The sequence below is a fragment of the Pongo pygmaeus genome, chromosome 14 (assembly GCF_028885625.2).
Source record: "Pongo pygmaeus isolate AG05252 chromosome 14, NHGRI_mPonPyg2-v2.0_pri, whole genome shotgun sequence".
Lineage (NCBI taxonomy): Eukaryota > Metazoa > Chordata > Mammalia > Primates > Hominidae > Pongo > Pongo pygmaeus.
In genome coordinates this window covers 30,263,356-30,279,253 of record NC_072387.2, presented here as the reverse complement: position 1 = coordinate 30,279,253, position 15,898 = coordinate 30,263,356, and the positions used below count along the sequence as shown (strand labels likewise).

The 15,898-nt window shown below is 41.0% G+C and overlaps 1 protein-coding gene across 2 annotated transcripts in view; it reads right to left on the bottom strand.

The window, feature by feature from the left end:
* The window catches only part of SPATA13 (spermatogenesis associated 13), a 327,713-nt gene that overhangs the window by 269,017 nt on the left and 42,798 nt on the right, over positions 1-15,898 (bottom strand). The window contains exon 4 of one of the 2 annotated variants that reach the window (XM_054445913.2): positions 15,647-15,715. The exons of the other annotated variant lie outside the window; for it this stretch is intronic. Within the exon in view, the coding sequence (XP_054301888.2) occupies positions 15,647-15,715 (69 nt within the window). The remainder of the gene's footprint in view (positions 1-15,646; positions 15,716-15,898) is intronic. 2 annotated transcript variants of the gene reach the window in all.

Here is a 15,898-nt window from a genome sequence, read left to right as displayed (position 1 = left end):
CTGATCCCATTATAGCAGATATTGGGTTTAAGAACTGTAAAAAAAGACCACAGTATATATTTGTTAAAAATCTAGCCTAGTTGGCTGGGCACAGTGGCTCACACATGTAATCCCAGCACTTTGGGAGGCTGAGGTGGGTGGATCATGAGGTCAGGGGATCGAGACCATCCTGGCTAACACGATGAAAACCTGTCTCTACTAAAAAAATACAAAAAATCAGCTGGGCGTGGTGGCGGGTGCCTGTAGTCCCAGCTACTAGGGAGGCTGAGGCAGGAAAATGGCGTGACCTGGGAGGCGGAGCTTGCAGTGAGCCGAGATTGTGCCACTGCACTCCAGCCTGGGCGACAGAGCGAGACTCCATCTCAAAAAAAAAAAAAAAAATCTAGCCTAATTGTTACTAACCTTTTACTGGGGGGAAAGGAGGAGTAATATTTCTGAAGAATGATATATCCACAATTTCACTTACAAGTTCTGGGGGTTCATGGGCCCCCAATAAGCTAATCCACAAACCCCAGATTAAGAAACTCCGATCAATTTTTTTGCTTGCTGTGGGAAAAACAAACTTTAAAAGTGTTAGCCAGCTGGGCACGGTGGCTCATGCCTGTAATCCCAGCACTTTGGGAGGCTGAGGCAGGTGGATCACGAGGTCCGGAGATCGAGACCATCGTGGCCAACATGGTGAAACTCTGTCTCTACTAAAAATACAAAAATTAGCCAGGTGTGGTGGTGTGCACCTGTAGTCCCAGCTACTCGGGAGGCTGAGGCAGGAGAATCGCTTGAACCCAGAAGGCAGAGGTTACAGTGAGCTGAGATCGTGCTATTGTACTCCAGCCTGGGGAACAGAGCAAGACTCTATCTCAAATGAATAAATAAATAAAGTCTTAGTCAAGAACCTGTTTTCTTTTCTTTTTTTTTATAACTTTTTTTTAGTATACTTTAAGTTCTAGGGTACATGTGCACAACGTGCAGTTTCTTTACATATGTATACATGTGCCATGTTGGTGTGCTACACCCATTAACTCATCATTTACATTAGGTATGTCTCCTAATGCTATCCCTCCCCCGTCCCCCCACCCCATAACAGGCCCCGGTGTGTGATGTTCCCCTTCCTGTGTCCAAGTGTTCTCATTGAAGAACCTGTTTTCAATTAGCTTAATTAAAAATTAGTAAGTGGTTATCTGCCAATTAATTTAAAATTGACAGCATCAGCCAGGCGCGATGGCTCATGCCTGTAATCCCAGCACTTTGGGAGATTGAAGTGGGCAAATCAGGAGGTCAAGAGATTGAGACCATCCTGGCCAACATGGTCAAACCCCGTCTCTACTAAAAATACAAAAATTAGCTGGGCGTGGTGGTGCACGCCTGTAGTCTCAGCTACCCGGGAGGCTGAGGTGGCAGAATCGCTTGAACCCAGGAGGCAGAGGTTGCAGTGAGCCGAGATTGTGTCATCTCAATCAATCAATCAATAAAAATTGACAGCATTTACTAAGGGCCAAATGAGTGGTACCGACAGTAACGTTATCTGAATTGAGAAAAGAAAGAGATAATTGTTGTTTAGTAAGGTGAGGGCAGCCTTCACAGAAGAGATGCAATTTGTCTATAATTGCGAAGTTTTAGACAAGCAGGAGGGAGCAGGGAGGGCTGGGCTGCAAATGTCCTCAAGGCTCAGAGAGATCTCGTCCTTGGGTGTCTCCCTGTAGGCCCCAGGTGGCGGGGGAGCTAAAACATCCCTAAAAGTCACCTAAAGAACGTTCAGGTGTCTGTTCCAGGTTCTACAGTGCACCTAACCAGTAAGAAACCACACTAGTCAAGAAACTCAAGCTAACCTGCTGTTATCTAAAAAGTCTGCTTACATACTCCTCCTTTTTCCATTTCCATACCTCTGTGAGGCCACACAGTCTTCCTCTACTTCAGCCAAGGCAACACATTGTAACAAATTCAGCCTAAATGCAAGAGCAGATAAGGACAGTCCAGCTGTCTTCCATTAACCCTGACGCCAGGGAGATTTGCAAAACACCAAAACACTGTCGTTCTTCTTACTCATTGTCTTTGGGGCTTTGGAAAATATAGATACTTTCATAAAAATATGGAATTTATGTAATGGAATTTTTATTGTGCTTTTAAAGTGAATACGTATTTTTGAAACTTCTCAATTTTAATTTCTAGTATTTTAAGTATTAGTAGATCTAGCCCATCAGAAACAAAAGCTGCATAAGATCCTCAGGTTTTTTCTTTCTTTCTTTTTTTTTTTTTTTTTTTGAGACAGGGTCTTACTCTGTCACCCAGGCTGGAGTGCAGTGGCGTAATCTTGGCTCGGTGCAGCCTCAACCTCCGGGCTCAAGCGATTCTCCAGCCTTAGCATCCTGAGTAGCTGGGATGACAGGCATGAGCCATGATCACTCTGCTAATTTTCGTATTTATAGTAGAGATGGGCTTTTGCCATGTTAGCCAGGCTGGTCTCAAACTCCAGACCTCAAGTGATCCACCCGCCTTGGCCTACCAAAGTGCTGGGAGAACAGGTGTGAGCCACCTCGCTCAGCCAGATCCTCAGTTTTTGAGAACATAAAGGGGCCCTGAGACTGAAAGTTTGAAGAGAACCATTGCTTTATATAAACTAAGTACAACTCAATGACACGCCTCCCGTGAATCAGGTTTTTCGGGCCTGGTTTTCTCATGTTTGTTTCTTATTTTTTTCTGAGTTAGGCTGTGTGCCCAGGAACCCAGAAAACCAACCTGTCCTTGTGGCCTGTAAAGCTCCTAACATTCTGTTCCAAGTCTCCATGGCCAAAGCTCAACCAAGGGGTTTAAGAACACCATATAGGCCAGGCACAGTGGTTCACACCTGTAATCCCAGTACTTTGGGAGGCCGAGACAGCAGATCACTTGACCCCAGAAGTTCAAGACCAGCCTGGCCCACATGGCAAAACTCGTCTCTATTAAAAATATAAAAATTAGCTGGGTGTGTGGGTGCACACCTGTAATCCCAGCTACTCAGGGCTGAGGCACGAGAATTGCCTGAATCTGGGAGGTGGAGGTAGCAATGAGCTGAAATTGCACCTCTGCATTCCAGCCTGGGTGACAAGAGTGAGACTGTCTCAAAAAACAAAACAAAACAAAAACGTATAGAAAGTAAACAATGCCCAATAAAGTATAGGATGTTGATTTCTTAGAATTTCACTATGAATGTGATATTATTCGCCAGTTAACTCATGTCTTTTGAGATAAATGTTAAATAAATGAAAGTTGATGTGTCATGCAGAGCTTTATTTCTTGGCAAGAAAGCTGATGGGGTAAAGATGGCCACAGTTGCTTTGAATTTAGCCTGGCCCTGTGAATGCTTAAGCCATAGATTATGGCAGAGTGGTGCTGTGCCCATTGTCAGCTCAGCCTCTTAGAAGACTGATGAGAGCTTTTCCTTCTGCTCTCTGGGGACTATCACTCTTACAACTCTGCCTCTCAGCCCCTGCTGCTGTGCTGTGAAAATCCCAGACCATACAAGCAGCCACGTGTAGGTGCCATACCCACTGGCAGCTATAGGACTGAGCTGTCATGGAGGCTTCCACCTGTTGAACCTCCCAATGACTGTGGTCCAAGTGACATCACAAGACTAGGGCCCAAGTGACCTTGGTCCACGCACAGAACTCTGGGGAATAATAAAATGGTTGCCTTAAACTATTAAGCGTTGTCTGGTTTGTCATGCAGCAATATATGTTATATATATATAGAATTTGGGAAGACACTGCTTGAATTGATCACTTTCTCTATTAAGACCTCTTAGGTACATTAATCAACAAGTGCTACAGATCCTGAAGTAAGCATTTTGCATAAGTGATTGGACCCAACCAGTTTGATGGAAAATTTGGTCTCCTACCTTATTTTTGATCCAGAGCACAAGGGATTATTAACTTTCTTTTCCATTACACTCCTTCACTCAGCAAGCACTGTGTTGAGCGAAGGAGATTATCAGGTTATACAAAGAAGGTTTCCTGGGATTTGAAATTTAGATTGCTGACTTTCCTACTTGAGTTCCCTTCTTGCCCAAGACCATAATTCCAGGAATTCCCCATCATCATCCCAGGAGTCTAAACAGTCTTTTAAACAGCTGCTAAATGTCGACGGTCTCATGATTCCTTAGAGGAATTCTTCTGTGGGTGGAGGAAGCCACCCTTATGGCTCTTAATCAAATGTTGAAAGTGTGCCCACAACAATGACTGGAACAGAGTGGAATCTTCAGAATTGCGATGCAGATAAAGGGTCTCCTCTTCCATAAATAGTGACTTGCTACAGAAAAACACTATTGCCTTCTTCTTTTCTGTTTAGTAAAAAGATGATTGTTGATACAAGATAAAAGCCAAATAAGCTTTAATAGCCAAAAAGTTGCTCCGGTCTCCTGATTTCCCTTTCCCACGTTTCCCCTGGCACTGACTTCCTGAGGAAGTCACACAGGCTGGATGGCAGGGCTCATCCGTCACATGACGGAGGGACACGCAGCCAGGTGGAGGTGATTGCTCCATCAGCACACTACGCAATCTCCCCCTACTTCACTGTGCTTAGCATGAGATGGGGGACACTGAGCACTCACAGCCACTCAGTGCCACACCAGGTCACCACTGCAGGCTGGGCAAGGATCCACAACTTTCGTGAGCCCCCTTGAAGCTGAGGCCTGGAATGGTTGCTGTGTGCCAGGGTTCTCCCCGGGTCTTCTTCCAGGTCAGTCCGAGCTGAAACCAAGAGGTTAGCAGAACATTCTGGGTGGGGGAAGGTACCAGAGAGACCTCTGTGCACAGCCAGCATTCACATACTCATTAATGGAAAAGGAGAGTTCATCTCTGATGCCACGAGGATCTGGCCATCAAGAACAGAGGGAAATGCAATGTGCCCCTCTAGCCCTATCAGAAACAAATACAGAGGAGCCTCTCCATGCGTGCCTCCTGACTTGATTGCTTTTTTTCTTCTACACTTGACTGCTTTTGTTTCATTTTTATTAGATTTTTGAAATTCTATGTTCTGAGCAGTTCTGTCAAATTTGGTGGCTTCACACAGAGTGGGAGGTTAGCTAAGTGGTCTTGCTTCCAAATGATACTCAAACCTTGCAGGTCTGGGGACTTTCACCTGCCACCTAACATCAAAGGACTTAGTGCAGGCCTCCGAGAGACAGATCTTTTTAAAAAATTAAATTAATGCTTTATGTATCTAGAAAAATATATGAATGTTTATTGTCTACATGAAAAGTATTATATTACACAAACCTTTCCAATCTATCCAAAATGAGTGAGACAAATGAGTCATTCTCCCTGGCCAGGACTTTATCAAATGCCCCAGTATTCCCAGTGTTGGTGACCTATTAATAGAAAACAAATATTAAGTCTCAGACCTACTTACTCAACTAAACTGAATTGTAAGAATAAAAACTGGACCTTGGACTCTGGCAAGCCATTAGGGTAGGGCCACCCCAATGTAGTGAGCATATTTAGGTTTACTCATATTTAAAAGTTTAGTCACATTTTAGGGCAAACTTAACTCTCAAATATAAAGTTATTTTGAAGTTATTCTGCTCGTGCCCTGGATTTTCCCATGTTCCTGAAACTCCAATGCCTTATTTTCAACCAAAATCTTCTATACTCTCCATTACTGCAGAAAGGATAGGGAAGGAAACTTTCCTTGCAGTCAGCTGCCCTGTGAACCCAACATATTTGTAATGACTCCTTATGAAATCTCTGGCAGAGACAGAGCTGAACTGATTCCAACAACATTCCATTTCCTCCTAATGCCATATGAGTGGTTGTTAAGAATAATACCATGTGGATTGTTTAAGAAGAAATATTCCTATGATACTTGTTACAGCACAGTGAGAAAGAATTTATTCATGACCATTGCAATGGGTATAGGGACCACTGCAATGTGGTATTGCCATAGGGGAGAGAGAGCAGGCTCAATGTTGAATACAGCATGGGCAAGTGGGAATCTATAGCCAAGGAGCAGGGTGGGAGTCAGTGGACAGAAAATCACTAAGAGGAAATGTCAGGGTGAGGTGGGGTTGTAGCTGAACCAGCCTACCAAAATTCTTGCTGAAGACAAGCCAGGTGATCAGATGTCACCTGGGGGATGGTGGAGGATAATCAGACACCAAGCATGGGGTGTTCTTACTAAACTGACTTACCAGGGTTCTTGCAAAAACTGAATTTACCAGGTACCAGGTACCAGGTACCCAGATGGGTAGCAGAAGATTCAGAAGCTTGAGTAAAGTTTGGCCAAGCAAAGAATCATTGTCAGAACTCAGAACACAGAGGACAACTGTGGGTGAAGAATTATCCAAAAATGAAGGAAAACACTGACCCAAAGAAGGAACTCACCTAATGTGATAGCTTGTAAATATGGTACACAGAATATCTTGGAAATCCAGAGGGTGTCCAAAGTAAATATCCTCTGCTCTGAAATTAACTGCAGAATGCTGGATGTAGCTATAAGAAAGATAATTTTCTAGTGTTGACTGAGGATTGTTTAAGGGAGAGAGAAGGTCCAAGATTATAAATTCCCCAAGGGCAGGTCATATGAGGACTTAGCTATTTTTGCATCTACAGTGTCTGACATAAGCTCAGTATATGTTCACTGTTTGACCTATTCTGTAGTAGAAGTCTCGGTTATTAAAAATGTTCATTTCACCAGATTTTTCATGGCTCAAAGGCCACTTAATTTCTTTAAGTTACTTAACTCTTTGTAATTCCTGCCAAGCATATGTCTAGTCATAGATGTGTTTTCCCCACTGTCTTGATATCTGGAAAGATCTGGGAAAGTGGACATAAGTTACCGAAAAGGACTCTCTCTCATTGTGAACTAATACATTGGAAGTCTGGCGATGTGCTAGCATGAATTGGTGTGCTAGAGTCAGATCAACTCCAAAGAAACCAATGGAAGGGAGTATCCCAACCAGTTATTCTAAGGACCAGACCTTGGTCTGTGCTAAATGCCCTAAGAAACTGCCACAGACTGAGGTCCTGCCTAACCTACAGGCCAGTCCCAATGCTGGCATCCATGCCATCCATGAAAGGCCCTCCCCTCCGCAGCAGTTCTAAGCATGGTATCAATCAATCAATGAATAAATCAGCCACAACTAAATAAATTAAAATAAGCTTTAAAACCATTTGCTACTTTGAATGGTAGAAGATACTGAGAAATGGAAGAAAATGCAGTAAACTGGGTGAAAACATAGGCTTTGGAGACTAGAAGAGCTAGAATTGAAAGGTTATTCAAGTATTATTCTAAGATTGGTTGTTACTTTGTGGACTTAAGCAAATTATTTAACCTTTTAAAATCTCAGTGTTCTCTGTAAAATTAGAAAAATAGTATCCATTTCATTGGGCTGTGAGGATTAAATGAGATTACCTACATAAAGGTCTTTTCCATTGATGGCAATATGGTAGACTACAGATTCTAAAAATCCTCCCACTACAGAACACCTAAGAATATTAGAGTCAATTTTTTTTTAAAGAAACAAAACCCTTAAACATGTATGGCTGTAGTAGCAAGATAAAAGAATTCCCCTGAAATCAGGAATGAAGTCATAAGATAAATCCAGGGAAATAAGACATTGCTGAATACTCAGCCAGCCTGGGGTATCTTCCAGTTCTAGGGAGCTGGGGACATCTAAAGGTCTAGGCTCTGGGGCTGGGGCTTTAATATTAATGGAAACATGGGTGGGCAGGAGATTAGGGAAAAGAAGAACCAGAGAGCACCAGAAAGACAAGACACATCAAGGCTGTGCCCTCAGAGAAATGTCAAGGAGAGCATATGCACCCTACCCAAACTGTTGACAGGAAAGTGACCTGTCTTGGTCTTGGCTCTTAATGAAAGTCTCCTATGGGTAGGGTTTTCAGTTTTTCCAAATAAAATATGAAGTACAGGAGTTTATAGAGCAGTGAAACTCTTCCATCTGATACTATAATGGTGAACACATGCCATTACACCTATGTCTAACACCAGTGAATGTACAACACCAAGTGTGAACCCTAATGTCAACTAGGGACTCTGGGTGACAATGATGTGTCAGTGTTGGTTCATCAGCTGTAACAAATGCACCACCCTGTGGGGGATGTGGATGATAGGGGAGGGTGTGTGTGTGTGTGTGTGTGTGTGTATGTGTTTGTTAGGAGAAGGTAGGGCATATATGAGAACTCTGCTTTCCACTCAATTTTGCTATGAATTCCCATGGAATACTATGAAGCCATAAAAAAGAATTAGATCATGTCCTTTGCATGAACATGGATGGAGCTGGAGGCCATTATCCTTAGCAAACTAACTTAGGAACAGATAACCAAATACCACATGTTCTCACTTATAAGTGAGAACTAAATGATGAGAACATACAGACACCTAGAGGGGAACAACACACACTGGGGCCTATCGGAGGGTGGAGGGTGGGAGGAGGAAGAGGACTCAAAAAATTAACTAATGGGTACCAGGCTTTAATACCTGGGTGGTGAAAAAATCTGTACAACAAACCCCCATGACACAAGTGTGTGTATTTAACAAAGCTGCACTTGTACCCCGAAATTAAAATATCAAAATCTAAATTTAAAAAATTTGCTGTGATTTCAAAAATGCTCTACAAAACAATCTATATGTTAATATATATTTAAAAATACAGGGTCCCCAGTTTATTAGAATTTTATGTAAATAACATACAAATTTTTTTATTGTTTAATTGAAATACAAATTTAACTGAACACTCTGTCTTTTTTATGGCAACCCTACTCCTGAGAATCTGTGGCTATTAGCCAGCCCTAACATGGATTTGGGTCTTGATTTCACACTAGTTGTCTAAAAAATGTAAGCTAAAATGTTTATATTAAATAGATCCAAATTTGTACTGTCCTGAGGCATCTGGTAAAAGCAAACAAAAATTATTTCTGTAAAAGATGCGTCTTTGCCCCAGACTTTAAAGCATTCCCACGAGCAGATTTTCAGAGGCCAGGTGTGTTGGCACATGCCTGTAAGTTCCAGCTACTTGGGAGGCTAGGTAAGAGGATCACTTGAGCCCAGGAGTTTAAGTTCAGCTTGGGCAACACAGTGAGACCCCGTCACTAACAAAAACTATTAAAAATAAATTTGATAATTAAAAATAAAGGTTTTGAATAAATATAAGCTTATAACAACAACAACAAAAAAAAACCACATACGTGGAAACAAAAGAGAACAGAAAGAAATAAATACTGGCCCAGGCTCACGAGGACTTTAGATAGTAGAATTATTAGATGTAGATTATAAAATGTTTTCATGTTTAAAAAAAATTGGGGAAATTGAAGCCATGAGCAAGGAGATTTTTAGAAATGACCAGAAACATAAAAAACACAAATCTTTAAAATAGAGAAATATAATTATTGAAATGAAAAACTCAAAGCAACAGTTAAATAACAGATTACACACAGTTGAGTAAAGAAAGTGACAGAAAGATGTGAGGAAAAGCTTGAAGCATAAGAACAAACATTCAATTGGAATTCTATACAAAGATAGTAAGGTGAATAAAAGAGAGGCAATTAGAATTTTCCAAAACTGACAGTAGTTATCAATTTTCAGAATTAGGAAGCATAAAGAATATAATGCAAGATCTCTCCTAGACACATCACTAAAAAACTGAAGAATGCCAAAGTCCAAAAAAGATTTCAAAGCAACCAAAGAGAAAAGATAGGACCTTGTATTTAATTAGACACCAGCTGACGTCACAACTGCAACCAAGGGAGTCAGGAGAATATTATCTATAAAGTACTAAGAGAAACTAACAACCAACCCAGAATTATGTACCCAGCAAAACTCTTTCAAGAATGATGGCAAAATATAGACATCTGCACATGAACTGATACATTCAGATAAGTTGGGAGCAGTACACCAACAAGATATCCTCTCTAAAAGACTTTTGGAAGAATGTACTATGGAAGAAAATAAATTAGCTCAAATGCAAAAAGGAATGATGAGCAAAGAAAATGGTAAGTATGTGTGTGTATCTGAACAAGCCTAAGTAGAAGATAATAATAATAGGGTAACTTGTGGATTTAAAGAAGATTAAGTGTATTAGCCCATAAATTTTAACAGTCCTGACTCCATGTTAGAGAAGAGTTTGCTTGTGGCTGTATGTTTGGAAATTAAAAATTATAAAAACATCTAAATAATTTATGAATCAAAGAAAAATATAACAGAAATTAAAAACTACTAAAACAGAATTGTAACAAAAACAATTTCATCACAGTTTTTCTGGTGTTACACGGCTAATGGTTTTAAGGAGATGCTGGAGCGGAGGAAGAGTAAAGAGCATAAAGGGGTGGAAGAGGAACAAGCAGGCAGGAAGGGCACTCCTGAAAGGTTTAATCTACACCACGTGTTCTTCTAAGCTCCGTGCATATACTAATTTCCTCGGTCTTCATAACTATACTATGATACTGGTGTTACCCAATTTCGAGTATATGAAACTAAGGCACAGAGAAGTTAAGTTACCTGACCAAGGTCACACAGCCAGAAAAGAGGCTTACTTGCTTATACTAGAAAAGAAGAACTGAATATTAATGAACTAAGAACTAACACATAAAGGTAAAAAACAGCAACTCAAAAAACCCAAGAATGTAGAAGAAAGGAAATAATAAAGAGCTAAAATCAGTGAAATTAGAGATCAAGTATACAACACAGAAATTAGGAAGTAAAAAGTTTATTCTTTGGAAATATTAATAAAACAACTAAACCTCTGGCAAGTTTAAAAAAAAAAGAAAAGGCGGCCAGGCATGGTGGCTCAAGCCTGTAATCCCAGCACTTTGGGAGGCCAAGGCAGGCGGATCATGAGGTCAGGAGTTCGAGACTAGCCTGACCAACATGGTGAAACCCCATCTCTACTAAAAATACAAAAATTAGCTGGGTGTGGTGGCGCACGCCTGTAATCCCAGCTACCTGGGAGGCTGAGGCAGGAGAATTGCATGAACCTGGGAGGCGGAGGTTGCAGTGAGCTGAGATTGTGCCACTGCACTCCAGCCTGGACGACTGAGCTAGACTCTGTCTCAAAAAAAAAAAAAAAAGAAAAAAGAAAAGACTAAACAAAAAATATCAGGAAGAAAAAGGTAATATGACACGGATATAAGAGAGAAAAGACTGAACTATACTATAATCAACTTTCTTACATATATACTATATATTTAAAAACACAAAATGTACACATTTCTAGAATAATAGAAAATCAACTTATAAAGAAACAGAGTACCCTCAACAACTAAAGATAGTGAGTCAGTCATTTAAAATCTTCCTCTAAAATAAACAGCAGTTGGCCAGGCGTGGTGGCTCACGCCTGTAATCCCAACACTTTGGGAGGCCGCGACGGGTGGATCACAAGGTCAGGAGATCCAGACCATCCTGGCTAACACGGTGAAACCCCGTCTCCACTAAAAATACAAAAAATTAGCTGGGCGTGGTGGTGGGCATCTGTAGTCCCAGCTTTTCGGGAGGTTGAGGCAGAAGAATGGCATGAACCCGGGAGGCAGAGCTTGCAGTGAGCTGAGATCGCGCCACTGCACTCCAGCTGGGTGACAGAGCGACACTGTCTCAAAAAGAAAAATAAAAAATAAACAAATAAATAAACAGCAGTTTTGTATCCAATTTCTACACACAGTTTTGTAAACAGTATCTACCAAACACAAACGGCCAAATAATTCCATCTTACCCAAAGTGAACCACCAACACTCCCCATCTCTAAGGCTAGTAAATAATTAATACTGAAACCAGATCTGACACGAGAGGATCTCTACTTTGCTTCACACCTCCCTCCCCAGTGCACCCCCAAAGCAAATAATAATTCATCTGCTCTTCATGCGAAGAACACATAACTCTAAAATCAGCAGAAAACAGAGGAGGGTAGCTATGTGGCTTTTAAATAGGAAAGGATTTCTTTTTTTTTTTTTTTTTTTTGAGACAGTCTCGCTCTGTCGCCCAGGCTGGAGTGCAGTGGCCCGATCTCGGCTCACTGCAAGCTCCACCTCCCAGGTTCACACCATTCTCCTGCCTCAGCCTCCCGAGTAGCTAGGACTACAGGCACCCGCCACCACACCCGGCTAATTTTTTGTATTTTTAGTAGAGACGGGGTTTCACTGTGTTAGCCAGGATGGTCTCCATCTCCTGACCTTGTGATCCGCCCACCTCGGCCTCCCAAAGTGCTGGGATTACAAGCGTGAGCTACCGCGCCCAAAAGGAAAGGATTTCTTAACTCACAAGAAGCAATAATCATAAAAGGATAAAGACGGAATACATTAAGAACTTCTGTTCATCATGATACCATAAAACGACATGAAAAATCATACTTTGAGGGGAACATATTTGCAACCAATGTAACCAACAAAGTAGTAGCCAAGATATATGAACTAGCAACCCAGTAAAAAGAAAAGGTGTTTGGAAGGCCGAGGCAGGTGGATCACGAGGTCCAGAGTTCGAGACCAGCCAGACCAACATGGTAAAACCCCATCTCTATTAAAAATACAAAAATTAGCCAGGCGTGGTGCTGTATGCCTGTAATTCCAGCTACTCAGGAGGCTGATGCAGGAGAATTGCTTGAACCTGGGTGGCAGAGGTTGTAGTGAGATCGCGCCATTGCACTCCAGCCCAGGCAATAGAGTGAGACTCCGTCTCAAAAAAAAAAAAAAGAAAGAAAGAAAGAAAGAAAGAAAAGGTAAAAGATGTGATTAGGTATTTCATAGAAAAAAATGTGAATGGCTAACAGCTCTATGAAAAGATGCTCAAATTCTTTGGAAGTCACAAAAAGGAAAATTTAAACCATAATAAAATCCATTTTATATTCACCAAATTGGCAGAAATTTGAAAACCAAGAATACCAGATTTTAGTAAGGATTTAGAGCTAAGGGAAGTTGTATATTCCACTGTTTTACATATAAATTGGAACAACCAGTTTGGAAAAGAGTTTGGATTATTTTTTAAAGCTGAACATATAATTACACTATGACCCAGCAAATCCTAAATATATGTCCTAAGGAAATTTGCATATGGTTACTGGGAGACACACAGAATGTTCATTGAAAAGTATTTTTGTAATAGTTACAACTGGAAATTAATGTTCATCCATAGAAGAATGTACATACACATATATTATTATTATATATATTTTTGGTATATAAGTACACAGAAATACTTCAGAGCAGTGAAAATGGATAAAATCTAACTTAAGTATCAGCATGCTTAACTTAAAAAAGCATTTAGAAGGAGAATGCATACAAATTTGATTCATTTTAATAAAAATTTTAGGAAATAAACAAAAATAGGAAAATATTCCTTAAGGACATAAACGTGGTAAAATAATAAAGAGGGAAAGAGAATTAAACATAATATTTGCAACAGTGGCTGCCTCTAGAAAGAAGACAGGACTATGCAGCCATGGATTTAATAAGCAGGGAAATTTAGATTTTTATAATATTCTGTTTCTTAAGATGTATGGGGGATCTGGATATTCACATTATACCTCATCTGTGTTTATATATATTTATATATATGAATTTGAATGTTTTTAAAATTAAAAAACAATTTTTACAGAAATGGGGGTTCTTGCTATGTTACCCAGGGCTGGAATCTAACTTCTGAGCTCAAGCGACCCTCCCATCTTAGCCTGCCAAGTAACTGGGGCCACAGGCACGTGCCACTGCACCCGGCAGGCAAATGTAGCTGAATTTCAATTTTTATTTATTTTTCTAGAGAGGGAGTCTTACTATATATATAACATATATATAATATATAACATTTTTATGTCATCAAGTATTAACAAAATGTTTAAGAAAAACTTCCTGTGTGACATCTGGTAAGCACTGGATGCATCATAGCGGGATCAGCAGTGTCGTGCCAGCTGCTCTGTAGAACCATGCTGTGTGGCCACCAGCAGGGCCCTGGTGGCATGGTACTCAGAGGGAGAAGGTTTCTAACACTCCAGATAGCACTCTCCTCTCTTCTTGTATGTGGCTGGTCTTGTCACTAGACAACCCAAGAGAATGAGGGGTGTTTCTTCTTCTTTAGTCAGCAGCCTGGTTCATCATTCCTTCATTCCATCTATCCATCCATCCATCTATCCATCCATCCAATAAATAGTTAAGCAACTACCATGGTCTGGGAATCTCTATACTTCATCTTTCATTCAAAGTCCTCTAGTTTGAAGAATCTTAGGGCGCATACAACCATGGGTCAGGAAACTGTGGATGTGGATTGGGCCAGTTCACAGTGTGAGTGGTCACCTCCCTTAGCCATCCTTCTACCAATGTCTGTGTGGAAATGGATTGCTCTGAATGAAACCCAACTCTGACACACTGACCTCCGCAGCACACGACTCAGAGCCTCTTCAGCACAGTGGCAATTCTGATTCCCTCAAACCTGTATCGAAGCTGACAACTTATTCACCACCATCATGGACTATTGCAGTACAGGTGACCAGGATTTTGCTGTGAACTGACTATGATATTAGCGTCCACATGCATTTGTTTCCTGCTGCTGCTGAACAAATCCCTACCCATGCTGTGGCCTGAAACATTGCAGATCACCGTCTCACACTGCTGCAGGGTGGAAGTTCAACAGGGGTCTCGCGGGTTAAAACCAAGGTGCTGGCAGAACTGCTTCTCTTCTGGAGGCTTCTCAGGGAGTATCAATTTCCCAGCTTTGAGAGGCGCCCACATTCCTTGGCTCATGGACTCCACCTTCAAAGCCAGCAATGTCAGATCGGGTTCTCACACTGCATCCCTCTGGCCTCCTGTCCAGCCTCCTTCTTCCACTTTTAAGGACCCTTGTTATTACATTGGGCTTTCCAGATAATCTAAGATCATCTCCTTATTTTAGGATCAGCTGATTAGCAACCTTAAGTCCATCTGCAACCTAATTCTTCTTTACCATTGAAAGTAACACATTCACAAATGCCAGGGAATAGGACATGGACATCTTCCAGGGAATATTATTCTGCTTGCCATGCTATGAAACAACCCTCATTATTCCCTACTTTTCTATTGAAATTAGAAGATAAAAAGTAAAGTATCCAAATCAGTTATATCTCCACTTCAGAGAAATGAATTTACTGAGCTATGCCTTAATGTCTACAGCTTTCATAGAAGATTCATGTGTATTTGCATATACACCATGGAATACTATGCAGCCATAAAAAAAGATGAGTTCATGTCTTTTGCAGGGACATGGATGAAGTTGGAAACCATGATTCTGAGCAACCTATCACAAAGACAGAAAACCAAACACCGCATGTTCTCACTGATAGGTGGGAACTGAACAATGAGACACAGGGTGGGGAACATAACACACAGGGGCCTGTCATGGGGTGGGCGGGGGGGTGGAGGGATAGCATTGAGAGAAATACCTAATGTAAACGTCGGGTTGATGGATGCAGTGGGCCAGCATGGCACATGTATACCTATGTAACGAGCTTGCACGTTGTGCACATGTACCCTAGAACTTAAAGTATAATAATAATAATAAAAAGAAGATTCAAGTGTATTTGAACAACCTCCATATAGTTTTTTTAGAAAACGGTAACTAAAGTTTTTGTCCAGCGCATGATTCAATGTTTCTTTTTCTACAAGAGCCTGCCTTGTACATTTTGCTTGAGTCTAATTCCAGGAAAACTTACGTTTCTGCAGAAGTAGTCATCAGTGAAAACAACATGGCCCACAATGGTGACCCCAAATCCTCCCGCATGCTGCCAGAAAACATAAGAGGTAAATTCATTCTACTTCCTGTAGATGGTTTCTTCTTGTTTTAGCTCCAAAAAAATTCCTATTTTAGTTCTCAAAAATTGTGGTGGAAAACATATAACTTAAAATTCACCATCTCGACCATTTTCAAGTGTGCAGCTCAGTAGTGTTAAGTACATTTTCACACT